Source organism: Halichoerus grypus, chromosome 5 (assembly GCF_964656455.1).
Source record: "Halichoerus grypus chromosome 5, mHalGry1.hap1.1, whole genome shotgun sequence".
NCBI classification, from domain to species: domain Eukaryota; kingdom Metazoa; phylum Chordata; class Mammalia; order Carnivora; family Phocidae; genus Halichoerus; species Halichoerus grypus.
In genome coordinates this window covers 151,502,878-151,518,806 of record NC_135716.1, presented here as the reverse complement: position 1 = coordinate 151,518,806, position 15,929 = coordinate 151,502,878, and the positions used below count along the sequence as shown (strand labels likewise).

General features: G+C 49.7%; 1 protein-coding gene across 8 annotated transcripts in view; it reads right to left on the bottom strand.

The window, feature by feature from the left end:
- Nucleotides 1-210: 210 nt before the first annotated feature.
- MKNK1 (MAPK interacting serine/threonine kinase 1) overlaps nucleotides 211-15,929 on the bottom strand; it is a 44,064-nt gene continuing 28,345 nt past the window's right edge. For 6 of the 8 annotated variants that reach the window (XM_078073199.1, XM_078073195.1, XM_078073196.1 and 3 more), the window contains 7 exons: nucleotides 13,616-13,720; nucleotides 10,198-10,253; nucleotides 6,853-6,948; nucleotides 4,958-5,152; nucleotides 4,139-4,303; nucleotides 2,845-2,888; nucleotides 211-1,529 (listed from right to left, as the gene is read on the bottom strand). In XM_078073199.1, the coding sequence (XP_077929325.1) occupies nucleotides 1,295-1,529; nucleotides 2,845-2,888; nucleotides 4,139-4,303; nucleotides 4,958-5,152; nucleotides 6,853-6,948; nucleotides 10,198-10,253; nucleotides 13,616-13,720 (896 nt within the window). In that variant the 3' untranslated portion in view covers nucleotides 211-1,294. The remainder of the gene's footprint in view (nucleotides 1,530-2,844; nucleotides 2,889-4,138; nucleotides 4,304-4,957; nucleotides 5,153-6,852; nucleotides 6,949-10,197; nucleotides 10,254-13,615; nucleotides 13,721-15,929) is intronic. The other 2 variants (XM_078073200.1, XM_036065864.2) reach the window with 1 other exon arrangement.

Here is a 15,929-nt window from a genome sequence, read left to right as displayed (position 1 = left end):
ACCAATGTTGAGGAACTTCATTTCCTCGCCTAAAAAAGAAAAGCAATGATCTCTCCTTCACCTTGTTTTGTGGATCCAGTGAGGGGCTAGATTTAGAGGTCCCAATTAGGGGCACCTTCTCCCCACTGGGCTGGACTCGGCCCCGCTCCAGAAGGCCTGTCTCCCTCTCAGGTTCACAGGGGAGGAAAGGACCACCAGAAAGGCCACAGCTAGAATTTAAAACAGTTTTATTAAAACAAGCACATTGTATAATAGCACTGTTGTGTGTCTGTCTGACTTGTACAGATCCACTTTCTTCAGGCAGCTGGGCAGCTCGGCTTCTCGGGGCACCAGATGCGCCCTCAGGCTCTCTGGCAGCAGGCCGGCGCATGGCTTGGACCAGGGCTGCCTGTGATCTGGTGCTACTTCGGGCACGGAGCCCCTTCTAACTGCCCTGGACTGGTGCTGCCCTCCAGCAGACACAGCCTCTAAGTCACTCGTCGTCTTAACAGCTTAAAACCAATTAGAATAACAGGAAACAGCTGAATAAAACCTTCCACATGCATGGACATTCAAGGAAGAGCACGCCATGACATGTTCTGGAAAATCCGCCGGCTTGCAGTGGGAGTTGAAAGTCCCATCTTTGCTGGAAGTGCATGGTTAAAAAAACAAACATTTTTTAAACGAAATAATACTGACTTCAGCAGCAATCCCAAACAAGGAAGAGGATGATAAATGAGGGACACGTTTTGGTCCCAGCAAAGAAAGATTATGTGCTTCTCCCGTACCAGACTGGAAGACTGATCTGGCCTCCTGAACGCGGAAGGCTCCCTGCCCTTTCCTGAATTGAGGGGATGGCTTCACTCAGCCGAGGGGAGGACATCCGGAGGACAAAGGAAGGACCAGCGGGGGGGTGGGGGGGCAGTGACAGTGTAGGGAGAGTAAAGAGCCTCTGTCAACTGCCGCTTCTCAATCCTGGCTCCCTGAAGGCCACAGCCCCAGCCCGCTGCCGCCCGCCCGCCCAGGAGAGCAGGCGGATCCTGGATCTGCAGGCGGGTGAGCAGGTGGGCGGGAGCCCGGCAGAGATGTCCCTGCCGCAGGCGATTATGCAAAGTGACAAGTGATTGCTTTCCTTTTGAAAGACAACCCCTCGGATGGAGCTTTTTCCTTGAGGACTCCGGGGAGGTGGGGGGTTGGGTGGGAACCTCAGGGCCTTGGCCAGGACGGGGGGCCACGGAGCAGCTTCCTCTGCGTGCTCTGCAGACTTTGGCTGCGCCGGGCGGGCCGAGGTCCGGGAAGCCGTGGCCGGAGTGGGTCAGAGTGCGGCGGGAGTTGGGCACGGTTCCGGGTCGCCGCTGCGGCCTGCCTGGGCCAGGGCCCTCCGGCGGGCCAGGCGCGACTTGCAGGGAGGGGAAAGCCTCACAGAGCAGAGGCCCTCGACCAGCGACTCGGACTCCTCTGCCAGCTCGTCTTCCTCGCGCTGAGAAAGCTGGCGGTTAAGGGCGATGGCCTCAGCTGCGAAGAGCGTCAGGTCCATCGTGCTGCTATTTCTACAGGGGCGGGCAGCACAGAGCAGAGAGAAGCGGGGCTCAGCGCCCTGGCCAGCCCACTCCCGCACCCCCCGAGGCTTTTTCTGGGCTGCTCCTCCCTCCCCCGCCCCCCCCCGCCCCGCAAAGTCGTTCTTGCCCAGGTTTGCAATCTGATTTCACTGAGGCTGGAATGGCTTTGAGCCTCAACTACAGTCCTTGGACTTAGGAGTTGGGACAAATGTCCCCTTCTGTTCAGAGCACCCTCCTCCGCGCTCCCACGCTCTGCACCCAGCTCTCCCTGAGGAAGGGCCTGGCACATGAAGCGCGCACCCATGTATCCCCCTCCCCCGTCAGGGTGGAGAGCTCCAAGAGCAGGGGCCGTGCCCTTGTGTCTGTATCCCCGGGGCCCAGCCGGGCTAGCATACAGCAGGCACGTGGGTCTGCCGGATACATCTTCTAAGGTGGACCACAGGTTCGGAGCCTCAAGGCACCTGGACGCAGCTCCAGAGAATCAGGCCGGCCCACCCCCGGCAGCAGCATTCTGGCTCACCCCAATGGCGATTACGGTGATGTAAGACTTCCCGTGTAACTCCCAGCACCTGGTCATGAGATGGCTCCCTGGAGGGCTTCCCAGTGTGGTAGCCCTGGTCCTTTGGGAATAGGGCAGTGCTCACTAGGAACACGGTCTGGTGTTAAAAGGCACCAGAGTCAAACAGATCCAGGTTCAAAGTCCAACTCCCCAAGGCAACTGTGTGGCCCTGAGTGAGTTACCTCAATCTCTATTCTTGGTTTTCTCATCCATAAAATGGGGTAATAGGAACACCTTTCCTTTAAATTTATCATAAAGATTATGAATAGAATCTCTGTAACGCCCTTAGCACCATATCCTGCGTGTGATATGCATTTACTATAGTGTGGCCATTACTATTACTGTGTCTAGTGGTGACAGGACAACTGGTCCTACTGCCTCACAGTGCCCCTCCTGCTACTGTCACCAACCCGCAGCCGAGGGAGGGAACCTTGGGGTGAATAACCTACAGATAAGGTCTTTGGGCTATAAATGGTGATTTCTAGTTAGATGCAAACAGACATGGAAACCGTTTTTTCTCCTGCAAACAGCACCTGAGGGGCCTTGAAGGAGCTGGAGGGCAGGGGAGGCCGTCAGGTGGCAGCAGAGAAGAGGGGAAAGAGGGCAGGCCGGGGAGCCCCTTCAGGAGGATGACACCTGAGCCTAGAGCTAGGCTCCCTACCCCACCTCCACCCCAACGTGGCTGAGAGTTTGAGGGAAAGTCAAAGCCAAAGAAAGAAGGGCATCAGGTGTGGTTGGAGCATTTACCTCTGGAGGACTTGCGGCGTGGGGAGTCCCCTTTCTGGAGCTTGCTAGAATGGGAAGGATAGACGTGGGGGTAAGCACTGCTCCCTCCTTCAAGAGCTGCCCGACCCACCCCAGTGCAGAGTGGGTAGGCCACTACAGCCTCCTGGCCCAGCACAGACACTTGGCCAAGCTTGCCTGCAGGGTCAGACCTTCCAAGGAGAGAGCAAGAAAGGACAGCTTGAACCCAGCTGATTCTGCATGGAGATTCACTCCCTTTGCCTGGCAAAGTCTTCTTTATCCTCCAAGACCCAGCTCGGTGGTCACTTCCCCTGAGAAGCATTCATTCTCCCACCCCTGCCACCTCCCTACCCCTGTCCAAGCAGAGGTGGAACCTCGTCCTTTTGTGCCCCTAGCACTTTTGATGAGCATTTGCTACACGATCCCATAATTTATGCCTTTGTCTCCCCCTCCCCACTAGAGTAAGAAGACAGGGATTGGGTCTTACTCATCCCAGTATCACCAGAGTCTGGCATGGGGTAGGTGCTCAGTAAATTTAGCAACTCTTGGGTGGCTAGAAATCAGCCACTCAGAGATTCTTAGATTGGGTCCCCCCTATAACATGGGGCTGGCAATGTTTGTTTCCTTCCACTGGAAGGGCCACTGAGGCTGGCTAGGGCCTGGCAGACCAATGACACAGTAAATCACAGGAGGTCTGGCAGACCCCTTGGAGGGGCAGAAGTCAGGTAACATGCCTAACTGAGGAGGATGGTTAAAAATGTTTTCTGGTAAAGACCTAGATCCTTTGTTTGAGGAAAACACCGCCATCTGCCTTTTAGGCAAGCTGCACCCCAGGACCACGAGGAGAACCTTTGTGCCCTGAATGCATCCTCACTGCAAGCAGGGAAGCAAGGCCCTGCTTCTGAGCGTTCTCAGCTCATGACATGTCTATCTAAGGGGAGGGTGCCACAGGCCCCAACGCCAATACCAGGCTGCTTCCGAGACTGTGTGCCTCTGCCAGTGGTTGATGAGTGTGCCAAATCCCCCAGAGGCCTCTGCTCATTCCTGAGAGGCAAGGCTCAGTTAGAAGCCTAGTCCGAGGCCAAGGTTAGAGCCAAGTCTATGACCAGTAAGGGGCTCCTTGCGGGGCTACGTCAGTGGCCACTTCACTCCACATGGGCAGGGACTGAAGCTGGTCTCCCTCCAGCTGAGGTCAGCCACCTGGGCTGCTGTCCAGTACTCGCTACTCTAAAAGCTTCCTCACGGCCACGCTACAGGCCTCAGGAGGTGGACTGCCGCCCCTCCCCGGGTTACTCACCCCCTGCACCCAAGGGTGCTGCAGAACTTGGGCAGCACTCAGTCTCTGCTTTGCATCTCGAACCAGGAGCTTGGAGATGAGGTCTTTGGCCTCGCTGGAGATGTGTGCCCAGTCCTTGTCAGGAAACTCATACTTGCCTTCTTGGATGCTCTCGAACAGCTTGTTCTAGGTAAAGAAGATTCCTCCTGAGGCCACGCTCCCAGGGAATAAGCGGAATGTGCCTGCCATTGATTTGGTCACCCTGGGTCCCCTTGGCTTTAGCTGAAGCTGCAGCTCATGGCCTGGGGATGCTACAGGCCAGGGCCCTCCCTGGCTCCCCATCCCCGCTAAGTCATCACACCACACAGAATGCCCCTGTCGGGCAGAGATGGCTAGGCTACTTGGAGGGCTGGGCAGGTGACACCTGGGGAATGCCAACTAGGGAACACAGCCCAAATTCCTCGGCCCTTCATATGGGGCCCCCACAAATGGGCCCCTGGCAATCTGTCCGGTTATAGCTCCCCCCACTGCCAACCTTACACTTCTACTCTTCTTCCCCCATACACATGCAGCTGTCTCACTCCTCCATGTCTTGGCTGGTACTGCCACTCCTGCTTCTATTTCTTGGGCAAGACTCATGTATGAAGGCTCAGCTCGGGTATGGTCTGCTCTAACAACTCTCCCCTGAACTCCCAGCTAAGCCTGTCTCTCTCTCCCCCTGTCGCAGGCCCTTGGACAGAAGGGGAAAGAGGCACTAGAGACCCCCTTCTGGAGCAGGAACACCTCCAGCCCAGTCCTGTTGGGCATGCCCCGTGCAGCGGGTCCCTGAGCTGTGCTCACCTGGCACACGCTGCAGACCTCTCCCCGGTCCCAGCCACAGTCGGTCCCACAGTGACCTACGAAGGGGGGGTAGCCGCTCAGCATGATGTAGAGGACCACGCCCAGGCTCCACAGGTCACAGCGCTTGTCGTAAAAGGTGGCCTCGTCCCTGAAGACCTCCACCACCTCCGGGGCCATGTACTCTGCAGAGCCACACTGTGGGAGCCGAGGTTGGGAGGGGAAATGGCAGAGAAGAGAGAGGCTTAGTCACAGGGAGAGGAGATGGCAAAGAGCAGAATGTCATGGGACTTCAGCAGGAGGATGGGACAGAAGAGCAAGGAGTTGCCAGGAAAGCCGGCCAGAGGGCTCACCTGATACCACCAGGGCACCTGGAAAAGCTGGGCTAACTGAGCGTTTGGAAATGGAGTCCTAGTGTTCCCCATGATCCACATGACCAGTTCCAGGTCACCTTCCCATCTTTCCAGGTCCTTCTCCAGTAGGCAGAGGCACCTGGTCAAGAAGCTGCTCAGCTCTCTGCAGACAATCACTTAATGTACAGGTACTTCAATGTACCAGGGGCACGGGTCCAGGAGGGGGTCTGTGGACATCCAGTCCCATAAAGCGAGTAGTTCTTTTTTTTTTCTTTCTTTTTCTTCTTCTTCTTCATTTTTTTTTAAATTTTAAGTAGGCTCCATGCTCAGCACAGGGCTTGAACTCACGACCCTGAGATCAAGATCTGAGCTGAGATCAAGAGTTGGACACTTAACTGACTGAGGCACCCAGGCGCCCCCATAAGATAAGGAGTTCTTAAAGTGAAGTCCCTGCCAAGCTTCTCTGCCAGCTTAGACCAAGGAGGTATAAGAATTCAGAATTAAAGAGTCCATCCAAGCTGGGAAAGCTCTTAGAACAAATCCAATCTCCCCACTTCTCCCATTTATAGATGGGAAAATGAAGGACGAGGAGGGGGCAGGGATTTGGTTTCAAATCCCAGTACAAGAATTCGGGATTCTTTCCTTCCATCCTTGCATATAAGATGCTGATAAAAACAAAACAAATTCTTTTTGCTCCCCTCTTCCTTACTGCAGCCTTGCCAAGAGATGCCTCCCTGGCCCCCAACACACACAACTAATTAGATGGGAAGATAGGAAGTGGAGAAAGGACATTTTCCATATTATTGGCAATTAGAGTTAATGACTTTGAGAACAAGGTAGCTCAGTGTAGTAGAAGCTAATACAGAAACATTTCTAATAATGTCAATTAGAATAAGATACAAGCACATTGAAATGCATGTCTTAAAAAAGGTTATTAGGAAAAATCACTTATGAAACATGCAAATCTCAAAAGACTCATAATAATTATAGTACATTGGGTATGTACAAGAGATGTCTAAGGAAGAACAGCTCCCAGCTGCACATCTGGGCATGAAATGTGAAGTGAAGGAAGCAACAGGTAACTCAGGCAAGTGATCCTACATGCGGAGAGCTGGGACCTCTCAGTTCTGGCCACAGAGAGACCACATTGCCCCTCCTCCATCACAGGGGGATGTGCTGAGACGCTGCCAGGGAGAGTGGGACTCAGAGCTATCGTGTGCTCAGGTGCAAAGGGCTGGCCTGGGCTAGTGTCTGTCTTTACCTGGGTCAGGAGTCAGCCCTCAGCCTGTTCCCACAGATACAATTTGTCTCATCATTGGCAGAGGACCTGCCCCAAACAAAAAGCTCCCATGTCAGTTTCATTAGCAACTAAGCCCTGACGGGGTGGGTGGGGGTGGCTCACAAAGTGGCCAAATGACAACTCAGGCAGAAACACTCGGTTTTCCTTCCTTAGCTCTCTGTTCTGGACTCCAGCTTTGGGTTGGGGGTACTCCAAGGGTACAGGAGTCCTGAAGGAGGTGGTACAGGGTGCCCAGCCATACGTACTGGAGTGGTCAGCTCTGGTGTGGTTATGGGGGTGCAGGAGTTGTTCACCTTCACCCCACTGCCCAAGTCAAAGTCACAGATTTTCACCGGAGACACCTGAAAAGGAACGCAAAAAGCAAAGGTTACAAATATAAGAAACCCAAGGGCACCAGGAGACCAATGTGACTATGACACAGTCACTCACCCTCCCTCACTCCTTCCCCTCTCACTCGCTGGCTCTAACTATTGCACACACACACTCTCTCTCTCTACGGCTGCCATGCCAAAGCCCAGCTTTTTCTGCCACGTCATGTTTACTGTCCTTGGGTTAGAAACCACTTGAGAATTTATCCTGAGGTGTCCTCTGCCCCACGCTCTTTCCTCACTTCCTAAGAGAAAATGTGCGTGCTACGTGGTGCCAGGCTGCTGCGTACTTAGTAAAACGAGCAGCAAACCTACGGAAATCTTGCCCACAAATGACAAATGATGGTGTAGGCTGCAGAATCAGAGAAGTAAATATGTATTCCTGAAAGGCTCTTTGTGGCCCATTCAGTGGAGGGTACCACCTCAGGTGGCTTGGGGTGACCAACTCATCTTTGCTTGCTTGGGACTTTGTTGGTTGCAGCACTGAAAGCTGTGTATCCTGGGAAACCCCTCGGGCCCGAGCAAACTGGGAGGGCTGGTCACCCAAACTGGATGTTGCCCCTGAAACCACAGACAGCGTGAGTCATCTCCGGAGCTGACCAGGAGGGCACCTCACGTGCATGCAGGAGAATGGCCTGCGTGGTGGAAGCAGCACAGTGAGCCTCTCAGAAATGCTGGTTGTGGGAGTCCCAGCTCAGCCGCTGACCTGCTGGGGAAGCCGAAAGTCTCTCAACTTCCCTTCCTCCCTTCCTTTCTTTCCTCTCCCCTCCCTTCCTCCTCCTTCTCTCTTATACCCTTCTTTTTCACTTAACCTCTCTTTTTTTTACTGTGATAAAACATATATAAAATAAAATAATCCACTTTAGCCATTTTTGAATGTATAATTCAGTGGCACTAATTACAGCCACACTGTTATTCAACCATCCCCAGGATCTGTTTCCAAAAGTTTTCCATCATCCCAAACAGAAACCATCAGGTAGAAACTCCCCATTCCCCCCACTCCCCAGTAAATATCTCATCTACTTTCTGTCTGTATGAATTTGGCTATTTCAGATGTTTCACTAACTGGAATCACACAATATCTGCCTTTTTGTGTCTGGCTTATTTCACTTAGCATACTGCTTTCAAGGTTCGTCCATGGTGTAGTGTGGATCAGAACTTCTACTGTGGGGTGGCTGAACAATATTCTATTGTATGGAGGGACCATATTTTGTTTATCCATTTACCTATTGATGGACACTTGGGTTGTTTCCAGCTTTGGCTGTTGTGAATAATGCTCCAATGAACACTGATATTCAAGTTCAAACCTCTGTATTCAATTCTTTTGGGTATATACATAGGTGTGGAACTGCTGAGTGGTATGGTAATCCTGTTTAGCTTGGTGAGGAACTGCCATGCTGCTTTCCACTGCGGCCACACCATTTCCTGTTCCCACTGGCCATGGGTTCCAATTTCTCCACAGCCTCATCAGCATTTGCTCTTCTCTGGTTTTTTCTTCTTTTTAAAATTCTAACCATCCTAGCAGCTGTGAGGTGGTGTCTAATGTTTTTTTAAGATTTTATTTATTTATTTGAGAGAGAGAGAGGGAGCATGAGCGGGAGGAGGAGCAGAGAGAGAAGGAGAAGCACACTCCCGCTGAGCAGGAAGCCCCATGTGGGGCCTGATCCCAGGACTCTGGGATCATGACCTGAGCTGAAGGCAGATGCTTAACCAACTGAGCCACTCAGGTGCCCCTAATGGTGGTTTTGATCAACATTTCCCTAATGACCAAGGATGTTGAGCATCTTTTCATACGCTATTGGCCATCTGTGTACTTTTTGGGGGAAATGTCTATTCAAGTTCTTTGCCCATTTTTAAAATTGGGTTGTCTTTTTGATGTTGAGTTTTAGAAGTTCTTTATATTTTGGATATTAAAGCCTTATCATATATATGCTTTGCAAATATTTTCTCCCATTCTCGGCTTATCTTTTCATTTTCTGGATAATGTCTTTTGATGCTTGGGTTGCTCTCAGTTTTAGTTTTTCAACCATAGAAAAGGGGCAGTAATCCTGAGCCATTAAGATCAAATGAAAGGACAAAAGCCATGAAAGCATATTGTGAACTGGAGGCAAGAGAGTAGATCAGAGTGTCTGTGGAGTTCTGGGGCCAGATTGACTACCTCAGTTTTAATCTATATACCCTACTACTTACCAGCTGAGTGACTTTGGGCAGGCTTCTTAATCTACCTGAGCTTCAGTTTCATCATCCGTACAATGAGAATAGTAATAGTACCTACACCTCATGAGATTTTACAAATACTTAATAAGTGCCTGGCACAATGTAAGTACTCAAGAAATGTTAACTATAATTATTATTAATAATCATAATGATAATGGTGACAAATTATAAAGTCTTATGCCAGAGCCACTGACAGGAAATCACAAGATCTTATTTGAGGTAATGTATTACTACTCCCCACAGAAGAGCTGTAAGGAGCAGCTTACACTCACCACATTCTCTTGCAGCCGTTTCTGTTTATGGGCTATCCCTTAATTCAGACTGACAATGTGTGTTCATACATATGCACCCATATACATACACACAGAGCCATGAATGTGTGCCAGCAAAACCACCAGGGCCTCAATCCCTCCAAACAAACACAGAATCTGTCAAATTCTTACATGCTTACGGAAGTGCAAACACTTCCATTTACTGGTAGGTTAAGGTAAAGTTTAAAATAGGATGCATCTGTTCAACACCCAATCTATATGTTTGCTTTTTAATGGGCATCTTTGGAAATAAAAATGGAAACAGAAACCCTTTTCAGGAACTTGCTTCCTAATTAGTACTTCAAGTGGTGGGCACTAGCTGGCATACACCGTAGCATAAACATCCTTTCTAGGCAAAGATTGGCTTCACAGAAGATTGAGTTGTTTATGGCTCACACCAGCTGCTCTAAAGACAGGTGCACTGGGCTAGAAAACATTCATTTCGTGCAGAGTTTTACAAACTCTCAGGTGTAAGCCAATCACACTGTTGATAAAGAGCAAAGAAGAGACAGGGATTAAGCCAATTTAGAATGCAGAAACACTACACATTTGGTCTAACATTCTCATGTGTCCATAGTAATCAGTGCAGGTTGGTACCTGAGGCTGAGAGAACTGCTAACGACCCAACTGAAAATAGAGGTGGCTTCCCCACTTCAGTGTAAACTGTGACCCCCAACAAGTCAGCCCTAAGTACCTTTTCTGGAGACTCACACAGAATATTTTCCGGCTTCAGATCGCGGTGAGCGATGCCTGAAATGACAAGAGCAAAGAAATGGTTAACATATGCACATAATTATCAAACATTCCACACACAATTAATTTTTTCCAAATGCTGTTGTTCGCAGATTAATTCCCAATTATGGTACATTAAAAAATCAACGAGCTGCAGGAGGCAGAAGTAACCAGAGACGAACCAAAAGCACAGTTGATTCTGCAAGTTCTTTTGAAGCCGAAGCTTTAGAAGTCGGGCAGGGATAAGAAGGGGGCTAAATGAATCCCAGCTAGCCTACCTCTCAGCACTGCAGTGACAACCAAGAATAAGAAGCCTAATATGAAGCAGAGCAAAGAGCCCTGCAAATGGCCATGCTTGAAACCACAATGCAGAAATAATCATTGCCTTGTTTAAGAGCATCTCAGGGGGCTGAAGCTGCTCTACCTCATTTCTTCTTGTGTGGCCGACTTAAAAAAAAAAAAATGATTCCCTAGCTGGGACTCCCTGCATGTTCAGAGGACCAAGTGTTAGTTAACAAATCTTCCAAAGCTTGTCCAATCCCCTTCTCACCTGCTCTGCATGTCCAAGACAGTCCTGTCGGAAGCACAGCAAGGACTGCTTTGGCTCGAGGGTACTGTTCTTAAGAGACACCTCCCTCCTCTGCATTTTGATGAGACTTCCTGAAGGAGACACAGGCAGCAGCTTACTCCATGAAGGGTTAAAAGCTGCTGACCTGGCCAAGGAGGCACGTGGGGAAAAACCACCTTCTGACCAAAGACAGGGACAGAGAACCAACTCATAGGGCGTGGTGGACACAGAAACTCCATCTCTCTTTCCTTCTGCAGAATGCACAATGCAGAGACAGAAGGGCTGGAAGGTTGAGCAAGAGCCAAACAGCTGGTGCTCAGAAGTACTGGAAAGTAGCAGAGGATTCACGGAATCATAGGAAAAAGCAGAATCTGCTTTCCTAAAACTCCCTTGATGACCAACTTCTCAGGCCGCCCTCCGATTTCCCGCTAGGAGGCAGAGGCCCAGCCCACCCGAGGCACTTCACCAGGGAGGGAAAACCTGAGCTCCAGCAGGCTAAGTAACTTCATCAGTCACCTAATTGAATGAGAACCCAGAGCAACTCAGTCCAGGCTGCACAAATTGAGTCGGGCTACAGCTTGCTGCACTAAAAGTGAAAGATATTTTCCATTACAGCAAGTGCTCCCACAGAAGGATCACGAGCCACACACGGAGCCTTGCTCTCCAAATAGGTGCCGAAGGCCCCGGTTGTCCCCCAGCCTGAGAACTGAGCGCCATGCCGGAATAATGGGCCTGCCTCTGTGAACACGCCGGCCATCGAGCTGCTCTGCTTCATTTCCCAGAGGTTAAGCTGCAGCATGTCCAGTATTTAAAAGTGCGGAACTTGTTTCCGGGCTGACCCATTCCTGCCCAATCCATCTTCCCAGTGTGAAGTTATTTAGAAAACAGCCAAGTTCAGCTAGAAATTGTTTTTCATCCCAACTTCAAGTCACATGGGCAGCTGGTCCGCTAGATGTTAGCAAGCACTTCAGAACTCCTACCACCACACCAACTCTGTTCCCTTTACTGCCTTCTTCTACAAAATAAATAAATAAAAAATAAAACCGCCTCTGCCCCCCTCTAAGGTATGGGTCTTGCAAAAAGCGTGACCCAGTTTTGCAATCTGCAGAGGCAGCTCGGGGAACAGTTGTAAATCTTTGTCAAGCAGGTGTTACCTACATGCATCCCGGCTCTCAGAAACAGAACTAGTGCTATTCATCATGCTGGGGAAAGTACAGACACCCCTTCTAGGAACTTGCGTCCCATGTGCCAGTCAGGCGTCCAACGTGGCCACTGTCAGCGTGGAGATCTCCCTTCAGCCACGGGAGGAAACGAGGTAGGACCAGTGAGGCTGAACTCCCTGCACACATGCCCCCAGCATGCACTGAGCTGCTGGCACAAGGTGGGATGTGTGCCCAGAGCGCCTAGAAGTGGCCTGGGGCTCTCACAACCTATGTGGCCGGCCAATATCCACAATGGGGAAGGGAGCAGAGCTAAGTTACCAACTATTCAATCCACCCCCTCCTGTCACCAGACAGATGGCTTTATTTTAAAGGAATTAATATTAGGAATGAAAATGCTTTCTGTCTGGCGGCAGATCAGGGTGGAGGAAGGAACACTCTTGCAGAACTACTACATGCCGGGCACTGTGCCCCAACTGTGTTATACATACACGATTCAGACACAGGCCCACACCGCTCTGTAAGCGAGCGAGAATAGTGCCGCACGCTAACCAGAGCAGCGTTTAACTACTGTTGATGAAGTAATTACCTCTCTTCTCACTGTAATTCTGCGGGAAGACATCATTACTGAGAGAGCACATAGCTGGTAAAAAGGTAATGCTAGAATTCGTTTTTCCATGGCACTGCTGTTAGGCACGTTTTAAAAATGTAACCATCAGACATATTTATGGAAATATAAAAACAATTTGTAAAAAGATTTAATTCACTATAAAAGTTCTTAAACAATCAGTCCTAGATAAGGGACTGTAAACTGAAGTGTAATTCAGACAACAGCAACCTGCAATTTACCATCATGTTCAACAGATACCTCAAACTTAACCACGTTAGTAGAAAAATGCATTTTCCATTTATCGTGAACAAGATATAAAACTAGATATATACTATCGTGCTGATTTTGAAAAGAGAGATACAGGTGACATATTTTAAAAGACTAGAAGGGTGTGCCTGGGTGGCTTAATTGGTTAAGTGATCTCAGCTCAGATCTTAATCACAGGGTCCTGAGTTAAAAAAAAAACAAAAAACAAAAAACAAAACGAGAAGGGGCACCTGGGTGGCTCAGTTGGTTAAGCGACTGCCTTCGGCTCAGGTCATGATCTCAGGGTCCTGGGATCGAGCCCCACATCGGGCTCCCTGCTCGGCAGGAAGCCTGATTCTCCCTTTCCCACTCCCCCTGCTTGTGTTCCCTCTCTCGCTGTCTCTGTGTCAAATAAATAAATAAAATCTTTAAAAACAAAAACTAGAAAACACCCAAATATTTATACTAGAATAGTATTATGATGAGGCTTGCATCCTTCTAGGACAGGAAAAGGAGATCATCCATACCCACACACTCATACATCTTATTCGTCATGAAATTTACTCTTTTTTCCCCCGTTCTTTCTCCCGTGTCTCTACCCTTCTTAATAGCACCACATCTGCCTGCCATCCAAATCCGAAGCCCAGCACCATCCTGGCTCACTCCCTCACCCTCATGCGTGGGGCTGTGAGCTGCACTAGCTCCTGGCCTAGTTCTCTGCCTGATCTGCCCCTCCCCTTCCGTCCCCAGAGGCTGGCCGGTCCAACCCAATCACCGAGGCAAAGGCCTGGTTCACCTTTGGTGTGCAGGAAGTCAAGCGCAGCGGCCACATCCTGTACCACTCGGCTGGCTTCTCGCTCATTGAAGTGCTTCTGCTTCTGGATGTGGGCCAGGATGGAGCCTGGGGAGCAGAAGAGACACACAGGTATGACGTTTCGGGCCCTAGGAAGTATAAGTTCTCAGAGGTCAAGTCTGCACAAGTTTGGGGTGGGGACATAGCCTTATTCATCACTAAATGTCCAGCACCAAGTGTGGTACTTGGCACAGAGGAGGTACCAGCACAAAACTGGACTGAACATGGGGCGCCTGGGTGGCTCAGTTGGTTAAGCAACTGCCTTCGGCTTAGGTCGTGATCCCAGGGTCCTGGGATCGAGCCCCACATTGGGCTCCCTGCTCAGCGGGAAGCCTGCTTCTCCCTCTCCCTCTGCCTGCCGCTCCCCCTGCTTGTGCTCTCTATCTCTCTGTGTCAAATAAATAAATAAAATCTTAAAAAAAGACTGAACAGAACTGGACTGCCATCTTCTGTGCCTGCCCATGATGAGCACAGAAGGGAGAGAAAACAACTATTTGTATGACCAAAAATATTAATGCCATTGAGGCAGATCTGGCTTCTGAAATAAGAAAGAATTAAAAGTGAATCCACATGAGGTTGGGGGGCCTCTCCATAGGAACATTTCCTCCTCTGCATCTGATCTCAGATCCAAACAAGAGCACAAGCCTTCAAACAGAAACGCCACACCCTCAACAGATATGTAAAGGTCTAGAAAGTCTAGAAAAAGGGGGAAAAGTGCTTTCCCTCTGACTTTCCTATTTATTATTAATAATATTATTTTTTGTTGGCAACGGCTAACATTTATTGAGTAGTTACTATGTGCCAGGCACTATGTAGTAGTCTTCAAATAGATTATCTTAGCCTTAACCACAACTGTGCAAATTGTACAAAATATAGTTATCTCCGTTCTATAGATGGGGAACCTGAAGCCAAGAATGGCTAAGCAACTTGCTCAAGATGACACACCAGTAAGTGGAGGCATCAGGACTTAAGCCCAGTAAGTCTGGCCTTAGAACCTGTATAGACTGCCCCTCAACTGGATGTGTCGTCTGACTGCTGGGGGCATGGGCTACCCTGAATCAACCAGTCTCCTTACCTACTGCAGTGGCTCTGGCCTCAGCAGGGCTGCACTCTAAGCAATACATTTACAGATGATCCCCAGCATTTTAAATGTAATGTCTTGGTGGTGCTGAGCAGGGCAAGGGCATGAACATATGGCACAGGCATGAGCACATGGCCTGGCTCCATGCGCTCTGTGCTCATGACTGGAAGTCAGTATTTCTGGGCTGGAGGGGTTATCTCTGCATCTTAAAAATGGCACAGGGGCGCCTGGGTGGCTCAGTCGGTTGAGCATCCAACTCTTGATTTTGGCTCAGGTCATGATTTCAGGGTTCTGAGATGGAGCTCTGTGCCCAGCGTGGAGTCTGCTTGAGATTCTGTCTCTCTTCCTCTCCCTCTGCCCCTCCCCCTGCTCTCTCTCTCTCAAATAAATAAATCTTTTTTAAAAATGGCACATATTTACTTATTGCTGGTTTTTGGCATAGGGAAGGGATAAAAGATCTTTCACTTGTCAGATTAAACAATGAAAGGATCCCGGCATGCTAGGGAACATTCCCAGATAACTGGCTCCTGGCTAGTCTCATATTTGCTCTACTGTAGTGAGTCTCTTGCTTCCAAATTTGTTAAAAGGGCAGATAGACAGTAATATGCTACCCACTCCTAAGATAGCCTTCGGCATACCCAATTGTTTTAATAATATTAATAGCTGACATTTATTGGACCCTTAGTGCCCATAGGGCACTGTGCCAAGCATGTCACATGAATGATCTCACTGCATCTTCAGAGCTACTGAAAGAGGTAAGTGCTGTCATAGTCCCTATTTTACAGATGAGAACACTGTTTAGAAAGGTTATGTGACTTGCCCAAAGTCACACAGCTAGTAAGTGATGGAGCTACACTTAAATCCAGCTTTGCTGGGTCTAGAGCATGCTCCCTTAACCACCAAACCCCTCCACATGGCCCCCCACTCAGCTCCAGATATCCTCCCTAACCTGCACCCTGCAAATCTGTCCTCAGGCTGGGTGAGTGATGGTGAGGGCAAGGGCTGCTCTATCCCATTCTCTATGTCAGAAAAGCAACCTGAGTACACGTTCCAGTGATTGTGGGTGTGGGTGTGGGTGATGGCAGCAGTGGTGACGGTCAAGAGTGGCATCTTTCCATCTGAAGGATACAGATCCTCAGGCCTCCTCTCTATCCTGGGTCTACTTCCTAAGCCATG